Source organism: Chrysemys picta, chromosome 3 (assembly GCF_011386835.1).
Source record: "Chrysemys picta bellii isolate R12L10 chromosome 3, ASM1138683v2, whole genome shotgun sequence".
NCBI lineage: Eukaryota > Metazoa > Chordata > Testudines > Emydidae > Chrysemys > Chrysemys picta.
Genome location: NC_088793.1, coordinates 140,715,720 through 140,741,476, shown reverse-complemented (window position 1 = coordinate 140,741,476; position 25,757 = coordinate 140,715,720). Strand labels below are relative to the sequence as shown.

The window sequence follows — 25,757 nt, the reverse complement described above, 5'->3', positions numbered from 1 at the left end:
AATTTCAAATGATAAATTTAACATACCACATATCGTCTAGGGGAAATTCTTATACCATGATAAATTAGCTCAAAACAGTTTCCCCTCTTCCTTTTCTATAGTGATAGACTGTCTTTGGCTAAACAACATGCCAGCTTCCCCTTGATTCCAGTGTAGTCACATCAGTGCAAAAATGACATAACAATGAAGAACCAGCCCAGCCTATATTTGTATACTCAGCTTTTATGCAGTGCTTTTCACCCTGTCCCAGGGTCTGCACAGGTTCCTTCCCTCTCGTCCCTGTGTTCTGTGCTTAGGCTGGTCAAAGAAAAGGGTCCCAACGCCTCTTTCAGGTGTTTCACCCGCGTCTCTTTATTTACAGTGCTTAGTACAATCCCAATTCACGCAACATCGATCCCCACACTGACCCTTCCCTGGGTCTTCTCGCCCTTGAGGCCTCCTGCAGCCAGTAGAGACAGAGCTGCAGTCCCCCTGTCTTCTCAACCTGGCTAGCCTCCCACTGAGCCTTTCTCTGGGCTTATAACTCCTCCCAGTCACCAGCCCGGCTGGCTCCACTTGGCTCAGCTGATTCCCCTGAGCCTGCCCTCATTAGGGTCTGCAGCTGAGCGCCTTGCTGAGTGTCTGGGCCCCTGCACTCGGCTGCCCTGCTGGGAAGCAGGGAAGGAGCCACCTCTTTAGCAGGGCTTCCAAGGGGTTTATATCCCTGTCCTGCCACACACCCATAGATCTCAATGCCCTTTACAAAGTGGGGTCGAGTATCAGTATCTTTATTTTATGGGAAACTGAGGAACTAATAGGGTTAAGTGACTTGCCCAAGTCACACAGTAAGAGAGGAAAGATGGTCTTATGGTTAAGGCACTAGACTGACACTCAAGAGATCTGGGTTCCATTCTTAGCTCTGCCGCAGACTTGCCATGCATTCTTGGGCAAACCACTTCATCTCTTTGTACCTCAGTTTCCTGCCTATAATAATAATACTCCTCATCATCCCGCGTTTGAGAGGCACTCACATACTGCAGCGACATTGGCCACCTACGCAGATTGATAAATATACAATCTGTGGCAGTGCAAGGAATTCCCAGGTTTCTTCACTCTCATCCACCTACCTATTGGACCATGCTGCCTTGCTTGATAAGCATCAGTAGCTCAACAAACAGGATGCTTCCAGTAACACAAACAAATGTAAAGAGTGTATTTACAAGACAAGATCTATTAAATACAATAAAATCAGCTGAGATTTCTGAGAAAGGAATTCATATATCCCTGCACTTTTCTAAACACTGTTTCTTGCATTATCAAAGTCATTAAAATGTATAAAAATGATTATTTCCAACAAGGCATTACCATGAATTATCACCACTACTGTTGCCTAGCAACCAGAGTCATTTCTGAACAGTGAGCTCTATGGAGTTTGTGCAAATGGGTATTCATTTGAGGGTTTAAACACATTCATCTTTGAAATCAGAGGCAGATAACACAGCACTTTTGTAAATCTGAACGCTTTAAAACAGTAACAATTACTGCACACATCTTCGCAAAACCTTCTTCCCATAGCACACTTAAAACATGCTTAGTGCTGGAGTTTCGTTCCTTCAGCTTTTTTGGAGTGTGTGTGAATCTTTATACTTTTTATGCAACTATTTTACATTCAAGCAAAGGAAACAATCCTCTCCCACTCTTCTGAGGGAGATATTCATAATGTCAGAACAAGGGGACACTGATGAAATTGAAAGGCAATATATTTAAAACTGATAGAGGGAAATAATATCTTTCACCCAATGCATAATTAGCTGGAACTCATTGCCACAGATATCATGGAGGCCAAGAGCTTAGTAAGATTTTTGAAAGGACTAGATATTTATATGGATAATGAGAAAACTCAGAGTTACATTAAATTGGATAATATGGGATATATATTCATACTTCAGAGCACAAACGGATCATTAAATACATGTGGTGGTCTATTATGAGGATTCTCGCACCTTCCTCTGAAGCACCCAGAACTGAGCAGGATCAGAGGCAAGATACCAGGTATCTGATTTGATTTGAGAATTCCTACATTGCTATGTTAATCTACACGAACTGAGTTTATGCTGCAGTTAATAACAGTCTGTGTTATTGCTTCCAATCTGTTTTTCTTTGGCAAGAGAATCCGCTTCCAACTCCCTGGCTTCCAAAATTCCATAGCCTCATGGAGATGAAGAAACATTCAAAGCATATTTAGGCACTAGGAAATATTTTTTCATGAAGACTGCAGACACAAGGCCATGTTTGTCCCTCAGATAAACATGCACATTGCACTGAAGTCAATGTCGCTGAGCTTGCTTACCCCAGCTATAAATTTGGACCATTGTTTTTCACACTTCATCTTGCAAACATGGGGCTTGATGCAGCATTGAATGGAAGTTGAGGGCTCTCAGCACTTTACAGTGTGGAGAATGGACTCGCTTCACTGAGAGAAATGAAGATCATTTGTCATTATCTGATCTAAGTTGTGTGGTAAGATGTGGCATAAGCCTGTTATGAGATTTTACAGTACATTGGGGTTCCCAAGAAACCATCTGGAGTATATTGATAGATTGCCATATAAATACCAATTGCTGTTTAATAACACAAATACTAATAGGATGCTTTGTCTGTGTGCTGTTTTATGGACATTTGCTGAGTCCACAAACAGCACCACACTGTCACATAAGAAAACGCATGTTAATATTACAGTACCATTTGCAAGTCGTAGTTCACACATATTTAGGCACACAGCTTACCCTAAATAAACAATGAAATAATGTGTGATCCCAAAGAAAGGTAAAACCTCTAAGTTAAACAGGCTAGACTGGAGCACGCAGAGTGAGAGACAGCTCTAGGAAAGGGGTGTTGTTAAGACACACCATTTGAAGGGGAGAGGGAGGGGAGTGAATGTACAGGTTATAACACCCTTTAGAACAGTGCAATCCACTCCCTATGATGCACCGTGGACACGCCTCCTCGCCTCACCTTTCCACTCTGGGGCAATTGCGTTCTTGCTAGGGCATGGAATCACTCTCCCAAGCACAGGGACTCCAATTTCCCTATCTGTTCAATGGGGTGTGCAGGGGGGGAGGGGAAGCTCCTTCCACTTTCCCACCTCCCCTGCCAGAGCTACAGGCAATCTGGCCCAAAATATGTTAGCGTGTATTCTAATATGAAATTTAAAAGGCTCCTTGGAAAGTATTTTAAGAGGGCTGTGTCTCATTGACAGCTGGCAAACCATTTATACTTTTCTTTTATCAACAGATTCTGGAGGAAATGCAGAACAAGGAGGAGCTTTAGCTGCTTTTCACTAGATAAACACAAACATGAGCAAGTGTGCTGGCACCTCTGAGTCTATGTAAACCCTAAAGAAGTACAGTATAACAGCTGGGAATCACTGCAATGAGAGCCTGCCAGAGCAGCAAGTAAAAGGCACTTTTGCTGTTGCCTTTCTCCTAGGCACGCATTGCCAAGAAAGACAGCTGTTGTATTTGGTAACTATTTTACGTATCTATAGTCCTAGCCTAGGGAGCATGACTAACGAACACCCTCTACCAGTCCTTCAGCCTGCCTTCCTTTCAACCCACAAACATCGACAAGAAAGGTGATCTATTTTTCAAGCATATTTTATGCTTAAGACATACAAGCAATTTTCACATCAGAGCTAGGCAAATGCTCCACAAGATGTTCCATGAATATTCAATGACATTTTTTGGAGAGTTCATTTGGCCCTTTTGCGTGTGAGTTCTGGTAACATGACTATTTGTGAAAAGCAGATTTTAAGTTCACACAGCCAAATAATCATGGGAAACAAATGTTATATTAGCTTTTCAAACCAATTTCACAACCAGGAACCTGATTACTAGAGTTATGATCACCCAAGCCAGGAAGAAACACAAAGCCATTTAACCTATGTGACCAGTTACAGTTAAGCTTGAATTTTGAATTTCCAATATCAAGACAAAAATAAATAAAACTTGAGAATAACTTAAAATCATGAATAAATTTGCAAGAAGAATTATCTGTTTGTGGTCTCTGGACCGTAAGAAACGTGAAATTCATGGAATGAATTATTTGTTATGAATAGCTCATACAACTTTCCCTGATACATCCTCCCCCCCCGACCCTCTTCAGTGTTTCCTTCATGAATGGCAACATTCATCCAGACTCCACAGTATAGGATGTTGACTAGACGATTAGTCTTTGCTCATGACGCTAAGACCTGGGAGCTCTAGATGCTGCTACCTATGCTTTATGTGCTGTACTAAGAAAGCCACATGATTCACAAAGTCAGAATCATTTAGGATATGGATAAGGAGTCTGTGTGACTGCAAACTAATGAATCCAAACTTGCTCTCAGACTCGCAGACATGACAAATGGCTGGAGACAATGATGAAGAAAAATGAGGACAAAACATATCCTCTATGTACACATTTCCTCTGATTTCCCAGAAGCTAGCTGCAGCAGCACAGGTGAGTTGTCTGGCATGACAAATGGAATGCATCTTTTTTGCAAGCTGATAAGGTGACACTCAGATTCACACAAGACTAGAAAAAAGTCAAGAAACTTTTGAAACGCAGTAACTAAACCTTGTAACAATGTTACATTTTCAGTATGATGCTTGTTTTACCTACTAAGAGAGGCTAAAATCCACTTTGGAAATAGAAAATCATATGAGTTCCAGCTTGCAGTATCCTCCAAATTGTTCCATAAGGGGAGCAAAGTTTGTCCCTGTGGAACAAACAGGGAGTTTGGCATTCTAACGCCTCATATGCATTGAGATGGCTGCAAATCTTCGAGCACCTCTGGAGACCAGGACCACTGCACCAATTTTCAGTCCCTTGGGTCTCCATGTCAACATGGCTCTGTCCCTACTGGCTGTTATCTTTGAAACCACCACCACCCTTCTTTTGGGGGGGGGGGGGGTATGTGAGGATTCACTCAGTGGGATCTGCTTCAAGAAAAATATAATGTTGACCAGGTCAGAATTGTCTTATATGTAGGGAACCCAAACTTGTGCAAGCACCATGTGCAAATGAGATGGAGAAACTCTGCCCTGATCATTGGAGGCACAAGGTTCAGAACTGAAATCTCTCTGCTCCGTCTAGCTGGCAGCTATCATACAGCCACTGAGCCCTATACACATTTTTCCATTTACTTCAAAGGGTGCTGGATCTGGCCCATAGTTTTCTATCATTCATTTCTCCATCCTTCCTGAGCACTGCTATTCAACTCCACCACAAAAACAAACAGCTAACACCACAGAAAGGCACTCGTCACCACCCACTATGCCTAACACAGAATATCACTTACTTGTATGGGATGTGTTTGCTGCCGTTGACGAGGGCAAGGATGACATTGCCGAGTGCTGACAGCGAAAGACAGAGCCCGGAGCCTCCCTCTCGATTTTTGCTGAGCACTTTCACACAGCTACCCAGGTCAATGAGATGTAAGCGGCTGCGACCTCCGGACACTGCCATAAATGAAGATCGGAAAGAAGGAGAGCAGTTAGCATCATGCCTCTGATGAGTTACTCTAAATGCAGCTCCAGGAAAGAGAGCTCCCCCCGAAAGCAAAAGGCATTGCTCATTAAGGGGAAACAGTTCAGAAACCCCATTTCAGTAATGTGAGCAGTAACAAACGGTAGGAGTCCTGTTAACTCATTTCCACCACTCACAGCTGTACATTGTTGTTCATTGCTGACCTGTTTAAAAATTGCCGGCATTAACAGTACTCACAACTCCTGCAGGCTTCACTCTGTAGGAGTCACTGTTGTGCCATTTTTTTTTAGTGTGATTCCTCTAGTCCAGCGGTTCTCAAACTTCATTGCACCGCGACCCCCTCCTGACAACAAAAATTACTACAGGAACCCAGAAGAGGGGGCCGAAGCCTAAGGGAAGGGAAAGGAAAGCTGCTCCAGGGCTTCTGCCCTGGGTAGGGAGGGCATGTAACCTCAGTCCCCCTGCCCATAGTGATGTCCTGCAAGCAGCCCTGCAGCAAGCCACTGAAAAAAACAATTCACAGTTGCTGCTGACAGTCACAGAGCAGCTGCACTCTGTTGAGCGCCGTTTCTGGTCCCGTGAAACAAGCACTGACTGGTGGGACTGCATCGTTTTGCAGGTATGGGATGATGAGCAGTGGCTGCAGAACTTTCAAATGCAGAAGGCCACCTTCCAGGAACTTTGTTCAGAGCTTTCCCTTGCCCTGCAGTTCAGCAACACAAAAATGAGAGCTGCTCTGACAGTGGAGAAGCGAGTGGCGATCGCTATTTGGAAGCTTGCAACGCCAGACAGTTAGCGGTCAGTGGGGAATCAATTTGGAGTAGGTAAATCAACCGTTCTCCAACTGTGCAGGGCCATTAATTGACTTCTGCTACCAGGGCCGGCTCCAGGCACCAGGCAACCAAGCACGTGCTTGGGGCGGCACCTGGTAAGGATTGGATGAAAGTTTCCTAGAGATATCCATGGAGGATTCCCGGGCTATCCCAGTCCACATAAACAGTCTTTTCTGGGGGCCACCTTCTGCGTAGCTGGAGTGGCCTCTTGTAAGCAGAGAACCACAGCACCTCGCTTTTTCTTAACAGTAAACATGCAATAAAACCAAATGTGTGTGCCCGCTAAAGTTTAACTGGACTTTGATTGTAACTGTAGACCAGAGGTGCCTTCCCCGGCATCACGGTCAGCCACTGTGATGTCCTGCGACCCACAGGGCTCCAAGGTTAAAAATATTTCCTGGCTCTTGGGGAGAATGGATCCACTGCTTGCCTGTCTACTGTTCGCCTCATCATCATCATCCACCATATCATCCTCCTTGTTGTCTCTAGACTCACACACCTGTGAGGTGTCCACATTGCTTGTGAGGGTGCTGGTAGGGTCACCCCCGAAAATTGCATGCAGCTCGTTGTAGAACTGGCATGTGTGGGGTTCAGCACCTGAATGACCGTTCACCTCCCTTGCCTTCTGGTACGCTTCGCAAAGTTCTTTTATTTTCACACAACACTGCTGCGTGTCCCTCGTGTAGCCCTTCTCCCCCCATTCCACGAATGATCTTTGCACAAATGTCAGTGTTTTCTCTGCTGGATCGGAGCTCTGCCTGCACAGTCTCTTCTCCCCACTCAGTGATGAGATCCACCACCTCCTGTGCAGACCAGGCTGGAGCGTGTTTGGGGCGTGGAGTCTCCATGATCAGCTGTGCTCAAACTGGCACGCTCCCAATGCTGATCAAACAGGAAATGGGAAACCAAAAATTCCTGGGGCTTTAGCAGGGGAGGGGCTGTTTCCTGTGTACCTGGCTGCAGTGCAGCAGAGTTGAGAATGATCTCCAGAGCGGTCACAAATGAGCATTGAGTGACACCACCTGAAGGCCAATTAAGTCAAATTACACCACGCTGCATCTGCACTACATCGCAGTTGAATTAAGTGTTACGCCTCTCGCAGAGGTGGATTACAGAAGTCAACATTAGAGGTGACTTAGGTTGGTGTAAAGGACCCAGTAGTGTAGACACAAACATTAACAGGTTGACTTAAGGCGACTTCCTTTGACCTAACTTTTTAGTGTAGACCAGGCCTAACAAACAAATTGCATGGACTTTGGGAGTACAGATGGAAGGAAGGAAGGAGAGGTCAAATTTTGGCTCTACCAGTGTTAACAGTACTCCTTTAAACTGTAATTCTACCCTGAAAAGTAAATCTGTAAAAGCAGCATTGTACAGTTTCAGCACTTATTGTGCCATGCTGATTTCCTATATGTTCAGTTTACAAGTTGGAAGATGCATTTTTAACCTGTCAACTTCAAGTAGAGTTTGCAGGGCTAAGTTCTTTACAACACAGGTATCACCGCCAGTGATAATGGTTCTGCAGCCAAATTATGACCATATTTGCATTTGTGTAATCCCATAGTCTTCAATTTAAACTCTCAACTGCTCCTATATAAACACATTAATCTCCAATACAGCATACAAGTGTAACTGAGGCTATGAGCTCTCTTGTAAGTGATGATGCACAGGGAGAAAGGAACCTAGCTTGACTTTCCCAGGTGAGTATGAAGGACTTGTGGTTCTAAAAGTAACACCTTTTCGCTAGTAAAATGAGCAGAATTGATATGGAGTAATCAAGACACAAGCAGGGAACCACTGCCAGTTTTACAGAATCACTTTTCAGGATAGAGCAGCATTTTAAAGTACCATTAAAAGAACTGTTTACAGTCAGATTATTTTCATAAATATTGTTCCTGTTATATGTCAGTGGTTCAAGGTGTGGAGTTGTATTTTGTACTAATTAGTGAACTGTTATATTGTAAAGCCTGCAGCAAACATGGAAATAGTAACCCTGCCATTTCAGATACCATTTGATAAATGGACGTGCAGCAGGCTTCGTGAATGAATGCAGTATATAGGGAAAGTGTGGTGCCTGCAGCTTGAGGAACTGTGGGACTGTGCGTGATTACTACAGAGAAGGGCAACATTTTTCATATGAATATTTTATTCAATGACAAATGTCATTTCAGGTCTACAGAAATTATTCATGAATTCAGATCAAATTCAATAAATAGTTTAGGCCAAAAAATGAAAACAAATTTTAAAAAAAATCAAAACATTTTGTTTCGACATCTTTAAAACAAAAATGCTTTGACTTTTTGACTTTTTGTTTCAAAACAACATTTTGTTTTGAACTTTAGCTACATTTATTTAAAAACAAACAAACAAAAACAAACAAGCAAACAAACAAGCAAACAAACAAGCAAACAAACAAACAAAAAGGGTAAAAACACTTAAGAATGAGACCAACCCCCCTCCCCAAAATTCCTCTTGGGTCAAACAGATTGAATCAAAGACTGAATTTTTTAGCTGTAGTATGTCAATCAAGACCTAATCATTATTGCTCTGACTTGTTATTTTGATTCAATGAAAGGCATGGGGGTTGATTAAAAAGGAATGGCTGGCTCATTGGATTTATGGAAGACATGGAGAAAATGTAATACCTTTGTGATGGGATCCTTTTAGAAAGAACAAAGTTATCAGTGCAGCAGCATCCAGAAGAGGTCCGTGGTTAAAAATGAAAGTAAAAATGGCCACCAATGGAAAAATGGACAGTTACCGCTTTCATGAGAAAAGGAGAGGATTTGAAGTGCATGTGGAAAGGCTGCAGCAATATTTTTATGCCAATGGCACTGAGCATTGTTCTGAATGGTTGATCAACAGACATTTTCTTTCCTGAAAGTTGTTTCCATTAAATATTGGCTGATATGAACTACGAGGACTTGACTGAAGTGCTTATGAATCACTTTATACCCCAAGCAGACATCCTAGGTGCAAGATGTACAATTCACTTCAGAGAAGGAGAAAATGTATCTGATTTTTGGCTTGTCCTAAATTGCTGTTCACAGCCTGTCATTCTGGGAGCCATCTGTCATGAGAGTTATGTATGTAGACCCAAAAATCCAGAACTAAGAACTGTGTCACAGAAAGAAACTTAACCTTAGTATCTACTGCTGCTTTGAGTCCTTCCAGAGAAATGCACAGCTATTTGAGAGAGCCCCTCTATGTATCATGCAAAGAAAGGAAGGAAATCTCAGCCGACAAGTGCAGGAGTTACTACACCAGGAGGACATCAGAAAGATGGATGGATCCATGTATTTATTATCCGTTGTTTGGAAACATCACATCAACCAGAGCTGTGTTTCATCAATAAGCTGAAGTTCAGGTGCTGTGGTATGAGGACATGCAGCCTAGGCTTGTATGTACCACAGCGGAGAAAGGAATTCAGCAAAAGGAAATCATTTTCACCTAAAAACATAGAACAGCATTTCAGCTATGTGAATGGAGAGTGGACTCTTACAAAATCTCTGTGCAACTCCCTTTGGAATTTGCTAGTTCCGAGAACACTGAACTGAGCCTCTTTGGGTCCTACCCTCTGAACTACAGCAACAATGGCTCCAGAACCTCTAGACACCATTTCCCAGTCTGCACAGGAATGGGGGCAGGGACAGGGACACAATAGATGGGAAATTCCTACAAAAGCCAATGGGGAGCTTCGGATAGAGTGGTTTATATGAACAGTTTGCTGAGCCAAGGACTGCACAGTCCATAAGAAAGATCGTTTTGGTTAATGTAATCCAACACACTTTTTCACACAGTGTATGAGAGACTGTATCCTTATTCTTGTTGGGTTTTTTTTTCCACTTTGTCAGTGGAAAGTGATGACTATGGAATATAAGAGTAATGCCCAAAAGTTCACAGCTTCAGATTCTGGTTGAATTTCACTGATCGCCACCAAGGAAAAGTGAAAATGACAAGTTTGATGATTTGAAGTTAATTTTGGTGGCCAGATTTGGACCAAGGTACTGAAATTAGTCAAACTGAACCCTGTAGTAGTCACTGTATTATGCCACGTGTCATCTATGGAAGTCAGCTACTGAGCCTTGGTGAAGACTATGCATTGATATTGCTGAGAAGAATCAATGGCATGTGTTTAGTTGCTGCCAATGATTATTCCAAGTGGCCAGACCTGGCACACAGGACAAACACTTCTGGTACTCATACCACTGGGCATTGGGAATATGTTTCCTGCATATGGTTAGCCTGAAGAGAGAGTTTCAGATAAACAGGCTAAGATTGTTACTGAGGAACTTCAGTTTTTTCTCAAGAGAAATTCAGATACATGTAAAGATCAGCTGCTCGTCATCCAGTAGCAAGTGGGCCAGCAGAACATTCTGTGCAGAAACTTAAGAGAATCAGCAAGTCAAAACAAGACTTGTTTTTAGGCTGACAGCACCACTCACTCAATCTGGGATCTGAAGTTCTCCATTCTGCATGCTTTTTACCACCAAAAATTCTGCAATCCAAAGTTAGGTGGCAGTTTTTGCTGAAGATGAGATAAGATGAATACCATAAGATTTCATTGTCCATGGCCAGCTTGACGCTGCAGTACTGACACTTAAAAACAACAACAACACTTGTAACATCGCAGGCATAATTCCATTGATTTCAATGGCACTGTGCCTGCTTCTGACATTAATTACTTCTGGCCTATCATGAATCAGGACTGTAGGTAAGTATAGTACCAAATTGTCATTTTTACAATCACTTTTCTGAACACAACCAAACTTAAACTCTTTGATCTTTGATTCACTAGAAGCTGCCTTTTTTTTTTTTTTTACCCTATTGGTTGAACCAACACTACTATCTTGCCATTGTTTTCTAAAAACTGCTTCACTACAGCAAACTAGGCTCTGATCATCACTAGGAATCATTTCCTAGCCTAACCCTCTCCCCACAAAATGCACACTCCTCCAATCATCAACTAGATCTGACCTCTTTGGCTTAATAGGTCACCCAGATATGGAAACATTCTGTCAGGGTGGTATAGCCTGAAAGCAAAACCTACCTACAACTAGGGAATGATGCATCTCCCATTATAAATCTATGGGATCATGTAATCTTTTAGAAGTAGTTATTAAAGCCATCAGGAAACAATACATTTTACTCCACAGCTCTTTTTAAAATTGTATTTGAAAACAAGTTGTGTGTGTGCATATGTAAAACGCATGGAGTATTAAATGACTTTAATGGTAATGCCCTCAAAACCAGTCCACTTCCTTCCTAACAACCAGATAGTTTGAGCATTCACAGTCTTCCTTTCCAGTGCCGGGTGGTTAATTAATAAACCTTTAGTTAATTGAGTTTTGGCTGCCAATTCCACAGGGGTTATTACTTAAACACATGCAATCTCCACTTTCATTTAAGCAACTGTAGCTCTTACATTTTAAATACAGTACAGTATATTTGAATACACTGCATTCAAACTTTAGGCATAAATATGGCAATGATGTCCATTCTTTGGACATCTTAGATTGTAGTCTGCTCACCATCACAAATTGTCTGTAGAGACAACACGAGCTGAAATATTCACGATCTCTGCAGTGCTATTTAGGCCCACAAGAACTATACATTAGAGAGGAATTTTTTTGATGAAATTTTGTCATCAGAAAATGCCAATTTAACAAAACCAAAACTTTTCACAGGAAAGAGTCAATTCTGATCATTTTTTTCAAAGCTACAATGTTTTTAAAAAGTTTTGAAATTGTCAAAACATTTTGTTTCAACATTTTTGAAACAAAAAATAATTTTTCTAGTTTGAAACGACTTCTCATTTCAAAATGTAAGCTAATTATAGTAAAATTAAATCAAATAAAAGAGGTCAAAATTGAAACAAAATGTTTCAAAGTTATCGAAACAAGACATTGCAATTGATCTGAACTTAAATTCCCCCCCCCCCCAATTTTGGTTGGCGATAATTTGAGATTGACTTTTCATCCTGATTCATGATGGGAATGTTTTTTGATATCCTGACATTTTTTTGGAACACAGGAAAATCTTTACCGCTCTGCTCCACTAAACATATTGTAATGAACCTTCTGGCTCCTTATTGGATGCTATGTTAGTATCCAGTGCAACATTCAGCCAGCAGAGGGCTTCATAATCCCTTTCCTGTTCTGGATGAATAGGGCCCTACCAAATTCACGGTCCATTTTGGTCAATTTCACGGTCATAGGATTTTTAAAATTGTAAATTTCATGATTTCAGCTATTCAAATCTGAAATTTTACGGTGTTGTAATTGTAGGGGTCCTGACTCAAAAAAGACTTGTGGGGGGTCGCAAGGTTATTGTAGGGGGGTTACGGTATTGCTACCCTTACTTCTGCACTGCTGCTGGCAGTGGTGCTGCTGTCAGAGCTGGGCGGCCGGAGAGCGGCAGCTGCTGGTTGGGAGTCAGCTCTGAAAGCAGAGCCGCTGCCAGCAGCAGCACAGAAGTAAGGGTGGCTGGTATGGTATTGCCACCCTTACTTCTGCGCTACTGCTGGCGGGGCGCTGCCTTCAGAGCTGGGAACCCAGCCAACAGCCACTGCTCTCCGGCCGCCCAGCTCTGAAGGCAGCGCAGAAGTAAGGGTGGCAATACTGCAACCCTCTAAAATAACTTTTTGCGACCCCCCTGCAACTCCCTTTTGGGTCAGGACCCCAATTTGAGAAATGCTGGTCTCCCCCGTGAAATCTGTTTAGTATAGAATAAAAGCCCATGAAAGACCAGACTTCATGGGGGGAGACCAGATTTCACAGTCTGTGACGCATTTTTCATGGCCGTGAATTTGGTAGGGTCCTATAGATGGAATACTGGCAGAGGTTAAAGAGGACCTGGGCTCAGGAGGGAGCTGGAGGTTAGCTATGAGCAAGAGCAACCAGGAGCTGGCTGCAGAGAGAAGTATGGACAGCTTGGGAGCTGGGACTGAAGGGCAGAAAGCCAGAACGGGAGCAGCCCGTTGCTTGGAAGGGGGACAGTGTTAGTGATGGATACCAAGCAATGGGCTGCAAAGGTGGGGGTGGTTTGTATGGATGGGTCAGAACAAGATAACGGGTCGGACAAAAAGGACTGGACTCTGACCAGTATGCTGTTGGCTCTAATGCGAGTACTCCTGGCACTAGGCCCAAGTAGCCCTACCGTCATTCCCTGTACTGTTCGGCCCCCCAGGGGCTAGATTGGGAGCTGCTGGATGTTGTGTTTACTATCTTTTGTTCGTAACTCAAGACCACAGCGCCACAGGTAACTGCAATATTTGTTTCTGGCAGTCCGAGTAAAGCAGCCCTGTATTCATTGTATGACAAGCGTTTATGGGAACCCAAAGGGTCTAGTGCTGGCAATGGCTACAGTGTTTGCTTCTGAGCATGTGGGACAGCTGGCACGTTGCCATGCCGGTATGTTACAGCATTCACAGCGACTTCCTGCTCTGGGGACTGCTACAATATGTGCAACAGACTCTCCTACAATAGTTTTGAAGCATTTTTGTCTTCTTGGTACTTGGCTTTCCCCAGACAGAAATGCCTTTGTAAAAGCTCTCAGAACCTCTCTTAAGGGCTAATTCTGTAACAATGAAAACAAACAGGTTTGCAATTTATTAAAACAACCAAACAAACAAAAACAGGTCCAGAGCCAGAAGTCCTTAGTCCCTCAAAATCAATGGGAATTTTTCCTGAGGAAGTACTGAGTGAGAATTATTGTTTTTATTTATCATTTGTATTAGAGTAGTGCTACCAAACAAGAGCATGTCCTCATGGTGCCAGGCACTGTACAAACACATAGCAAGAGGCAGTCCTTGAGTCAAAGAATTCACAATCTAAATATTATTTGTTTTACAATAGTGCCTAGAAGCTCTGAGATGTTGACCTTATTGTGCTGGGCAATAATAATAGAAACATATAAGAAGAAACAGTCCCTGCCCTGCAGAGTTTATCAGTCTACACGGACATGATAGAGAAAGTAGTAGTATTATCCTCAATTGAGGCTATCCCCTACTGATGAAAAGAACCTTCAGTTTCCATGGTCTTTTGATCCTTTGCTTCTGTGCTGAGGCTCACAGCAAGGGTGATAATTAAGGCCAAGTCTGATGGTGTTTTTCATTTAGATGTATAGACCCGTCCACTAATTCACACCACAAAGGCAACTGAACAGCCAACAGATAACAACTTCTCGTCACGAATGACTTGGGCTCTGTTAGCATTTTCAATGGAGCGATGCTAATCAGCTAATGTATACCAGGAGACAATTTGGCCCCTAGTCTTTTCAAGGACACCAGTTTATAGAATTGCATGTGGTGAGGACACAGAAGAAAACGGAATGACTTACTGCCACCTTTGCCGCTCTTCTCCATTCGGTATTGGTAGATGTGCAGAGTGAAGAGCATGTGCGAGTTCCTGTGGTCCTCCTCATCACAGTCTCGCTGGTTGCTTCGGCGGGAGGCTATCGCTGCATCGAGGAAGAAGGCAGCCTTCTCCGCAGTGGGGGCACGGAGCTCACTCTGGTTTTGAAGCTGCAAGGCAACACAGGGGAAAGCAAATAAAGAAGCTCTGTTGGGTGGATTTCAGTACTAGCAGGTAACATTCTTGGTGCCCTGAAGTCTAAGCACAGCTAAATGCACTAGGGACATAGGATTGTGATACTGGATCAGATCCGCTGCGCCCCCGCCAGCGCGGCAGGGGAGGGCGCCGCGCAATCCCCGACCGGCCGGAGCGCCGGGGGGAGGGCGGCGAGCCCACCGCGGCTCTGCTCTCCCCGGCGGCCAGAGCGCCGGGAGGAGGGCGGAGAGCCCCCGGCGGCCAGAGCGCCGGGAGGAGGGCGGAGAGCTCAGCCGGGGCTCTCCACTCTCCCCAGCGGCCAGAGCGCCGGGAGGAGGGCGGAGAGCCCGGCCGAGGCTCTCCGCTCTCCCCGGCAGCCAGAGCGCCGGCGGCCAGAGCGCCGGGGGGAGGGCGGCGAGCCCGGCCAAGGCTCTCTGCTCTCCCCGGCGGCTAGAGCGCCGGGGGGAGGGCGGCGAGCCCGGCCGAGGCTCTCTGCTCTCCCCGGCGGCCAGAGTGCCGGGAGCAGGGCGGAGAGCCCGCCGCAGCTCTCCGCTCTCCCCGGTGGCCAGAGTGCCGAGGGGAGGGCGGAGAGCCCCCGGCGGCCAGAGCGCCGCGGGGAGGGCGGCGAGCCCAGTCGCGGCCCCGCTCTCGGGCCGGAGCGCCCTGCCGTGCCACCCCCCTCCAGGCGCCGCCCCAAGCACATGCTTGGTGGGCTGGTGCCTGGAGCCGGCCCTTCCCGGGGTTCAGCTGTCCTGTCAATGAGCTTGGCCAGTACCAGATGCTTCAGAAGATAGATTGCCATGTCCAGGTTTTTGCCTGAGAATATACAGCTGTACCTTTGGCTGCAGTTCTATGAAAATCTAAGGACTAGACGTACTCCTAGGGGGATGGAAGGATACGTGTAAGTGTCTATGTTGCATTACTTTCCTAAACCTTAAGCCGCGTATTATATCACATTACCTTGGACTTGCAGTTGGTTTTTAAGCACCACCGTTTGCAGTTCATTGCCATTCAGTTTCAGAGCTGTCAGTTAACAGGCATTACTACTGTGTTTGCGCTGCTAAAGTGGGATTACTGCATTATCCCCTTTTGAGATTTAACACAGAAATGAACCACTGTAGCAGAGATATAAATTCATGTGTCTTTTTATACACATTGTACATGCCCAGGTCCTCGTTCTTGCTTTTCTCTGCACTTAGGCCCCAAAAATGTCCACGAGGAGGCTTTGCATTGGCTGCAGCCCGTGTTTAAAACAACAACAACAAAAGAACACGACACTTCTCAGTCACATTGATGGAAGCAGGGATCACTAATGGGCACAAGGCTCCTCTACGTATTCAGTTTGTTTTTAAAAAAAGAAAACCCAAATGTCACATGGAAGTGCTGTTTTTGCATCTCCCTGGATGTGACAACCTAGAGGCTTGCTAATATCAGCGAGGGAATCACAGTGTGGAGAAGTTAGAACTATTGAGTGGATTCATCCCGGTACCTGTGCTACAGTCTGTGAAGGGACCAAGCAAAGGAGGGTTGGGCCTCCCCTATTCAGGGGTTGCCAGGGTTGCCCTGACTTGTGCTTCCCACTGCAATAGCACCTACAGGCCTTGCAACAGCAGGGAACAACTGGTTCAGGCTCTCAACATGCCAGGGGGAATTCTGAGCTGGACTGCCCTTCAGAGAGGCACAATATATCCCAGAGCTCTCCAGAATGCTCCCTTCTCTGTACCTGGCCAGCTCTGCTGACTGGGGCAGATGGGCAGGCGCAGGGCTATGGCTTGTGTGCCAGGGACTGAGGAGGGAGCAGTCCCTGCACTCTGGGAAACCAAAAGTCTGTAGACTGTACTCAGCCCTTGTGAGAGGTGGAGGAAGAACACAAAGGAGAGGAAGCACCCTTGTGTCTTCCCCCACAAGCTGGCCAAAGGCAATCCATTGGACGAAGCACATGTCACGTACATACAATCGCATTTGCTGGACCTCAGGCACAGTCTTCAGAGTTGGGAATGTAAACTGCTCTTCTCTCTCCAAAATGATAGTGTTTGCCCGTGCCCAGCTTGCTCTGTATCAGTGACCTCTCTTCATTATTTACCTCTCCTCCTATTTTTGTGTCATCTGCAAACTTTATCAGTGATGATTTTATGTTTTCTTTCAGGTCATTGATAAAAATGTTAAATAGCATTGGGATAAGAACTGACCCTGCATGACCCCACTGGAAACACACCCGCTAGATGACGATTCCCTGTTTACAATTACATTTTGAGACCTATCAGTTAGCTAGTTTTTAATCCATGCCCTGTTAATTTTTAATAATTGTCCATATACCCATGATGGCATTGGTGTTGGTAATACACAGAGCTGGTCCACAGACTACAGGGAAGGCCTGTTTGTCTGAGAGGTTTAAATACACTGACAAGTTTCCTTTTTCAGCCCTTACTATGAGTGCAGCCCAGGAGTAAGTTCCTCTTCTAAAAGAGAGGGAACTCAAATAAAGGGTGAATAAAGTCATTAGAAGGCTAGAATCCGCCTAACCAAGTCCCACTAATCTACTTGCTTTCTTACTAACGCATATTTTCTCAGTTGGTGCAGAGCACAGTTTGTGGTAAATCTATATTAAAACAACCTCACCTTGTAAGCAACAAGATAATCTTCAAAACCATATACACTAAACTCCGATTAAGAATAATATGACATATAGGAATTATGTTGCTGATTTTGTACATATATTAATAGAACATTTTACCTTCTTTTCCTCTGAGTATATCAAGCATTAATTCAGTTGTGTTGTATGAAGCTGTGAAACCTTTAGGCCCTTGTTTTCTACATACTGCACTTTGACAGTTGGGGTTGACAATACTGTACATCATCCTGTGGTCCTGCTTCTGCTGTCCCCACTATCTAAAGTGATTGGTGCCCTGAGGCTGCTAGGTGCTCAGAGACTGTAATTGTGCCTTGTCGTGGATTTCCCCGCAACTTGTGAGCTCACATGGGGACAAGGCCTGTTGCTGTGTATATAGTAAAAGGAAAGAGTGGGCATTTTTTGTACCAACTAAGTAAAAGTAAAAAAGCCATAGACTTTCTAGTGGTTGCCCAGGAGGTAATATGAACTACTTAGGTGTTCCTGCTGACTCTCCACGCCTGAAGAGAGTTGGAGTTATTCTTGGCTTGCCCAGCTCTAACATTTATTTCTTGGCAACAATTAATAAGTAGCTATTAATACTTCCTACAACATTGCTAATGCTAATGCTATGAATAATGTAGTTTATAGAGAGATAAACAGCCATATAAATGGCTTCCAGCTATTTGTGCAATACTGTAAATATTTTAGCTTGTTGTTTTATAAAAGAGATCACAGTTCTTCTCTTTTTTTAGGGGGGGTGAGGAGAAGGTGAATTTTGTTTGTTCTGAATGTTTTCAAATTTTATTGCAAACATCAACCCCTGCTCATCATCAGTCATATTGGAGGTACAAATATTGAGGCCAGGAAAGCAGATGGCCCCACAGCTGCAGGTCATAAAGTTCTTGTGTGTTTCAAAGTAAACACATTCAAGTCTGCAAAGTTTATGCTTCAAGTAGTTCTTGAATTTGAGTTCTACCATCTCAGTAGCTCAGAAAAATATCACTAGGCTTGGCAGAATTTGATTTAATTGTTTTGATAATTTTGATGAATAATATCAAGGTTTAAGCATATTTTAATTTTTATCAAATTAAATTTTCACAGTTGCAGGAAATTGGGGAGGGTCGGACAATAATTATTTAAATGACAGTAGACATTGAGAATCAAAAAGTTAAAGCTTTATAACTGTTAAATCAAATATTGCCAGCATCACATCAAAATAGACAAGTAAATATCCTTAAACCAAACTCGAATAAGTTCTCAAGAAGCATTTTTCTTACTTTGTCTATCTGGAAAGTTCAGTTATCATGGATGGAAATATTTTTATCACTTTTGTGTGTATGGAGCAATTGAGGTTTACCAGCATTTACTGATGAAAATCTAATCCTTTCAAGCCTATATATCACATTGCTAGAGTTTAGTTTCCATTTAAAATAAATCTTAAATTCATTCACCTGCATGCCACAGATTGGGTCCTCACAAAGGTAGACACCCGGGGACTGACCATCCTGCAGGCTGCCTGTAGCTACTTCTGACAGTAAGTCCCTCAGATTTTCTTCTTTCCCCCACACTTCCACTGCAGAGATCCGGACTGAGAAGCGGGCCCCCGTCTTCTCTTTCCGTTCATTAATCAGCTTGAAGAGCCATGAGATGGCGCAGGGGATTATGCCTAGGTTCTGCATGGAATCATCTTTTCCAATCATGGTGTATGACTTTCCTGTCAGGTAGGAGGGAGGGGAGAAAAGAAAACTAAATTACACTCAGTGCATCCAGAGCTTTCTGTCAAGTGACATTATTCTGCACAGGCTCAGGAAAACCATTTCCTTTACTAAAGACAGACAGACAGACGGAAAAAAAGGACAAATGACAGCATTTAAAACTGGTAGGCTAGAACCAGAGCTGTGATCCATTTCTCTGCATCATTCTGCCACCGTAAAGGGGCTGAAAAACAGCCAGATCTTCCTAGATGAAGATTCCCCTAACATTCACGTAATCCTTAGCTGGGATATAGCTGGCTCCTACACCACTCTGCAGCCAACAGTGTAGAGGGCATGTCGGGTAGGGTGGAGAGTGGGCGAATGTCATGTGCTCCAACAATCCCTAGTTTGGAAATGATCTCCTGGTGGGAGGAATGTTACTAGCCAGCATACTTTAGAGCAGCCCCTAGATGGTTCTATAGGATGCTGGGGCTGGAAATGCATAGAGCTGGCCCCGGGATCAGGGAGCTGCAGCTGGCTCTTTTCTGCATTTCCCACCCTCCCCCCCTTAGCTACACTCAGCAGAAGCTAGGCATATCAGATCATCTGGTCCAGAGGTGGTCCCACGATGTGGAGTTTGGATCCAGATCAAAACATTCCCTAAGTTTGGTGTTCTCTGGAACCAGGATTTTGGTGCAGGCCTGTCTCTGTTTAAAACATCTGTTAATTAAAAGCATGCATACAGTATTATCTTACTCTGTTTTCTGTATTACTTCAAATAATACACATAGTTAAGTTTTCAGAATCTTTCTCATTTATAGCTCTTTCTATAGCTGACACACAAACGATATTGATATGCATACATTTTAGACAATTTCTCGTGGCTTTTTTTCTTACCTTATTTCATTTCATGAATTATGGACATAAGTGGAATCTAATGTTAAGAAGATTAGTGCAGCAAGATATTTTTAGACTTTACAACTCTTTGTGAAACTGTCTGTGTGTCTCTGTAGCAGAGGGAATGGTGGAGAAGGCAGTTAATGAAGCAGCTGCACATTGACAGCTAATGCTTTATACTTTATCTCAGTCTAGATTAGATAATTTAAAAACGTGAAAATTGGGAGGCAGAGTTGGCCAATTGGTAGGACACTCGATTGGGAGCATGGACTCTGTAGCTGGCATTGCCTCACTTACTCTCTGGCCTTAAGCAAGACATGAAGGCCTGAGACTTCAAGTATTCATCAATTCTGGGTGCCTCCATTTTGGATGCAACTTGAGACAACCAGTGCCTGACAGGGTACTGTACGTCTTCATTGCCTGAAGAATGGAAGTTTCTTTGAAGTGTTTTTTTTTACGTGGTAGAACTGCGTGGGATCACTTTCCAGGCAGTAATAAAGGTGGCAAAGTTGTTGCCATTAAAGAGTCAGCGTTTCCCAACAGATACCTCTAGATACAGATGAGCAGTACATAAAATTACGTTAGAATTTTAGTGTCTTCTAAAAGAATCTTGTTTTGATGACACTCTTTTTGTCAGCATTGAAAGTTCTGATCATGCAAATGGTTGCAGAAGCAAATTTTTGGCTAGTCACTGAAGATTCAATTAATGATGAAATAGAATTTGTTTTAGGCAGAAAAAAAGGGGTTTATAATGGGTAGGTCATCCACCAAAGAACAGCAAAAAATATCATGCGATTTAGGCACCCAGTCTCAATTCTTACATTTTGAATCACAAATATCAAATACTTGAAGGAATATAGTCAGTTTGTAGCAGCCCATAAGACTGCAATCGTTGCATAGATTTCTAACGCTGAATATATTCATAAAAGTTGTAGATTACTATGGGATAATTCATTAATCACCAAATTATTATTATTACTATTACTTCCACTGCAGTAGTGCCTAAGGACAACAGGCAGGGCTCAGAACTCCATTGTACAAAGTACTGAACAAACACACACAAAGGCAGCCCATGCTGCTGAGACCTCACAATCTAGGAGTTAGCCAATATGCAACAATGGAATAAATGGACAAATGAGAAAGGAGGACCAGGTAGGGAAAAGACACGTGCATGACTGGGGTGTTCCAATTTCATACACATAATAGTGCACTGAACACAGGCAGTTTAGAAGCGGTTGTTTTCCTTAACCTAAAATAAAAATCATTTAAGACTTGAAGTAGAAACTTTGCAGTTTGAGTAAGGAAATGTAACAATACCAACCCAGTTTCGCATGGCCAAAGCAGAACACGCAGCCGTCTGCCCCATTCACCACTGACTGGATCACCTCAGCCACCGTCCCAGCACACACTTCAGCCTGCCATTGGTAGAACAGGATTGACAAAGATATTTAATAATAAAAAAAATTAATAGAACATCATAGAATATTAATGGCTGTGACAGCACCAAAATGTCATTGCTGATTTCCAGTAGTATGGCGTTGTCTCTAAGGGCCCAAACTCACATGCCTTACATATGTGAGTTGCCCCATTGAAAGTTAATGAGACTACTCACGTGAGTAAGGTGATTAGGACTTGGTTCTGAGACAATTAAATGCCCTTTGTGGAAGCCCTAGTCCATTTGCTTCAGCACGAGGTGCTGAAACTTCATTATCCTTGTAAAAGTTCTGTATGTTGAGAAATGGCAGATGGCGCTTTTATTCTAAACAGACTTCGCACCTGCTAAGCAGAGATGGGTGAAATGTGCATAATGGAAGAGGAGAGGCTCATTATTTGGTAAAGCTGGATGCAAAATAGGATTCACTTGGCCTTTTTTTGTTTACCTTTTTTCTTTAAAAAATTGCATTTTTTCAACCATTTTTGCTGCTGTTTAGCAATTTATGGCCAGAATTTTGGATGCAGTGAAAGTGTTACAATTCTGCTGTCAGGTGGGTTGGAGAGTTTGTGCGGGGGGTGGGTGGGAGTCTATGAACGAGATACACACCCTTTTGTCTTGTCTTCACTAGGAAATATTTTCTAAAATTTCCCACCTTTGCTTTGAATCTCCACAGCTGTTAGCAATTGTAGGAGCCCTAATGAAGACAAGATGCTGGTAGCCGGCGGTGTTTTAAGCACCTTGTCATATAGATTCACCCTGAGCAGGTTTAGATAACACAAGCAGACACCCAGACCCGTCTAAACTATTCTATTCCACTTCTTACACTATGCCCATCAGCTGGAGCTCAGCCAGTAGTAGCAACATTTAGGATTTTTAGGGAAAATTTCCTACTGTAGATAAGACCTTGGTGGTTGCTTCTCCATTGGTCCAGTTTACAGACATTTGTTACTCTATTGTTTTCTAATCCATAATTAATATTACCACTAATTATTTATATATCTGGGGTAAAGCCTTTGTCTTTTTATACTGAACTGGGTGGCAAAACCCCACATAAATATTCCTCAGCTTCTTAATGAGTTGAGGATAGAATGTAGGATTAGCCATCTTCACATTATTGACTTGCAACACTGATATGATCAACATGAGCACTAACCAAAAAACAGTTGAAAGGGTACCATCAAATACTGCTATCTGGTGTTTATTCACAGGCTAGGCAACATTTTATATCACTAGTATGATTTATCGCACATGAAATGCAAAAGATTAAAGCAGGGGTTCTCAAACTTCTTTGCGCCATGACCCCCTTCGGACAACAAAAATTAATACACGGCCCCAGGAGGGGGGACTGAAGCCTTAGCCTGCCCAATCCCTGCCACCCCGGATTTGGGGGCCAAAGCTAGCCTAAATCTAAGCTAGCCCTGGCGACCCCATTAAAATGAGGTCCTGACCCACTTTGGGGTCCTGACCCAGAGTTTGAGAACCACTGGATTAAAGCAAAGCTGATCATCATATTATAGAGATTTGATTTAATGTATTTGTCACAATACTGCTGGCATCTATGGACCAAATTAATCCCTGATCTAGCTCCAGTGAAATCTCTGAAATGACAGCAGGGATGAATTTGCCTCTTGGGCACACTTGTGCTAACTGGAAAACATCTTAGATCCTTGTTAGTCCAAGTCATACATTGCCTACCTGAGATGCATCTTGGGGGAAAACTGCATCAAACGCAAACATCTTGGGGGGAACCTGATTGCCCCTTTTCTGGAAGGTGTTCTGGCCTCCACAGGACAATGGGTCATACAGAGTAATTTGCTTCTTACGGGGATCAACCTTTAAGAAAGAGCTGGATTCAGACGTATCCCTGGCAAGGGTGGAACAAATGCGCACCATGACTTTCACCTGTCAGCAAACACAGAAAGAAAACCACATTTAATTAGAGCATTAAATATACTAGAGTTTAGGATTTTTTAAATGGGCTTTCAAATTTCAATGAGCCAAATCATTCTTGCTTTACTCAAGCCAGTGGGGCCACTGAGGTCAATAGACATCCAAGTGTTTGTAAAGGAAGCAGGATTTGGCCTAAAGTGCACAATTAATAAGGCCGAGAACCCGCTCTCTCTTGCCTTAATGGTCAACTTGTGTATTTAATAATTACCGGGCACATCAATGTATTTTAATGTCTCTGTTACTCTAGTACAAAGGTATTACATCACCTTTTTTGTCTTGTGATTCACGTAAATAGAAAATTAACTGCATCCTGGTAGACCAATTAAGCAAACCAAAAGGTAATCTAGGCTGCTAAGCTATCGAGGCTGATGCTGTTTCTATGAAGACGACTGATCAATAAAGCAAGCACATAAAAGCTAGAGCTGTAATTTACACCTTTTAATTTCTAATCCAAATGCCGACATGAAATGCCCAGTTCGTAGTGTCATCAAAGAGTTGTGAAAGAGCCTAGTTTTAATGGTCAGCTTTTGAAATTATCTCCAAGGGTCTGGAATGTAATAAGCGTTAAAGGATGTGTTAAAACACGTTCGCTCACAACCCATTAGATGAGTACATAACAAGGTGTTATTTCTATGACTAAGATACATCTCTGTGGGATGTAATGAGGTTATTCAGTATCCTTAACCAAACTTGTAAGCAATTTACATATAAGCAAAACCACTGATAATTCAACACAGCTTTGGTCCCTTCAGTAATTTTACTATTATTTGGCACATGACTTTTTAAACTTTGTAGGATACATTCCCCATCTTTGTCAACTCCGGTGTATTTCCTTTCAAGTCACAGCTGTGTTGTTTTGTCCGGAAGCAGACTGACTTCAAGACGACAACCAGACAGAACTTAATGGTTAAAAGCTTCTGAATTATGTCAGTCGTATCAAACACACAAGTTTGGGCAAGTGGCAGTGCATTAAGTGGTGTCCTCATCATAGCGTGAAAGCATAACTACTGTTAACATTATGAAAGTGGCATATATGCCTCAAGAGAAGACTATTTCCAAATTTTGAGGCAAATTACAGTTTCTTTCTCTCTGCAATGCAAACAGAGCAATTTCATGCAAATTACCATCTGAATATAGTCTGTGTGCACAAGAGGGGAATGGACCCAATGCCAAATGCTCCTCTCCCCATTTGGGATGGCACTCCTTGTGGATGGGGATCCCCCTTCACGGTGGCACTAGCCCTCCAAACTGAGAGGAGATTAAATCAGAAGCTTGGTGAGTTCAAACTCACTGGGACAAATTCATCCTTGCTGACAGTGGAATTACACCAGGCATTAACGTAGTCCATTCAGTATTTGTGTGTTCCTTTCTGCGTACACCCATGCTTAAAAGAGGTGATTTGGCCCTAAATCTCTTATCATGAGAAAACAATTTGATCATTAGACAGGGAGTCTGGTTAAGACTGTACACAGGCTTTCTGTTCTGTGTTCCACTACCAATTAAGGTAAAGCAGAGAAACATTGCTGGAGTGTGGAAGGTTCTGGTCTCATTTATTCAGCCTCACTGTTTGTTTCACTTTCCTTCCCAATCCCTAATTTAAGAAGCCTTTTTTGTTATGCCTTCCCACTTTCCATATTGTGTTAAAGGCATTCTGTTCAGCTCTGCCGTAGGTAGGCGCAGCTACCATTGAAGAAAGTGGGAGTTACACCCACTGGAGCTCTAGGGCTGAATTTGGCTCAATATAATTAATTTATAGCAGATGCAATTCTCCAGGCAGTTCAGGGAGAGATCACCAGTCAAGTCAATGGGGGAGGGTGGTAGCACAGCAAGAAGTCCCTAGCAGGGCAAGAAAACAAAAGAGCAAATATAAACCTTTAACAGTTTTCCTGCTTGCATCTTGCTCCCTGTTTGCTTTCTCTGCAGTGTCCTATATTTTTAAACGGATGCCAACATTTGGAGCATGAGATTGATCTGCTGGAAATCAAACTGACATAACACTGTAAATAAAAATAAACTGCCTGATGCGCTTTTAAAATCTATTTTTTCTGTGTGTTCAGGTGGTGTATTTGAGTGCTATCAACCCACATCCTGCAAACTCCTGATCACTTCATGCAGGGAGCAGAACTGACTGAACACACCCCAGGACTGATTCTAATCTCAATTACATCGGTTTTACACCAGTGTAACTCCCTTAGCTGCAGTGGAGTTACTCCTGATTTACACCTGTATAAGTGAAATCAGAATTAGGCCCATTTTGTCTCATTGCTGAATTAACAT

General features: G+C 43.2%; 1 protein-coding gene across 4 annotated transcripts in view; it reads right to left on the bottom strand.

Annotated features, from left to right (window-relative positions):
• The window catches only part of KIF26B (kinesin family member 26B), a 416,197-nt gene that overhangs the window by 71,185 nt on the left and 319,255 nt on the right, over positions 1–25,757 (bottom strand). For all 4 annotated transcript variants that reach the window (XM_005300552.5, XM_042848410.2, XM_042848411.2 and 1 more), the window contains 5 exons: positions 23,226–23,432; positions 21,417–21,510; positions 18,956–19,218; positions 14,685–14,868; positions 5,324–5,483 (listed from right to left, as the gene is read on the bottom strand). In XM_005300552.5, coding sequence (XP_005300609.2) covers positions 5,324–5,483; positions 14,685–14,868; positions 18,956–19,218; positions 21,417–21,510; positions 23,226–23,432 — 908 coding nt within the window. The remainder of the gene's footprint in view (positions 1–5,323; positions 5,484–14,684; positions 14,869–18,955; positions 19,219–21,416; positions 21,511–23,225; positions 23,433–25,757) is intronic.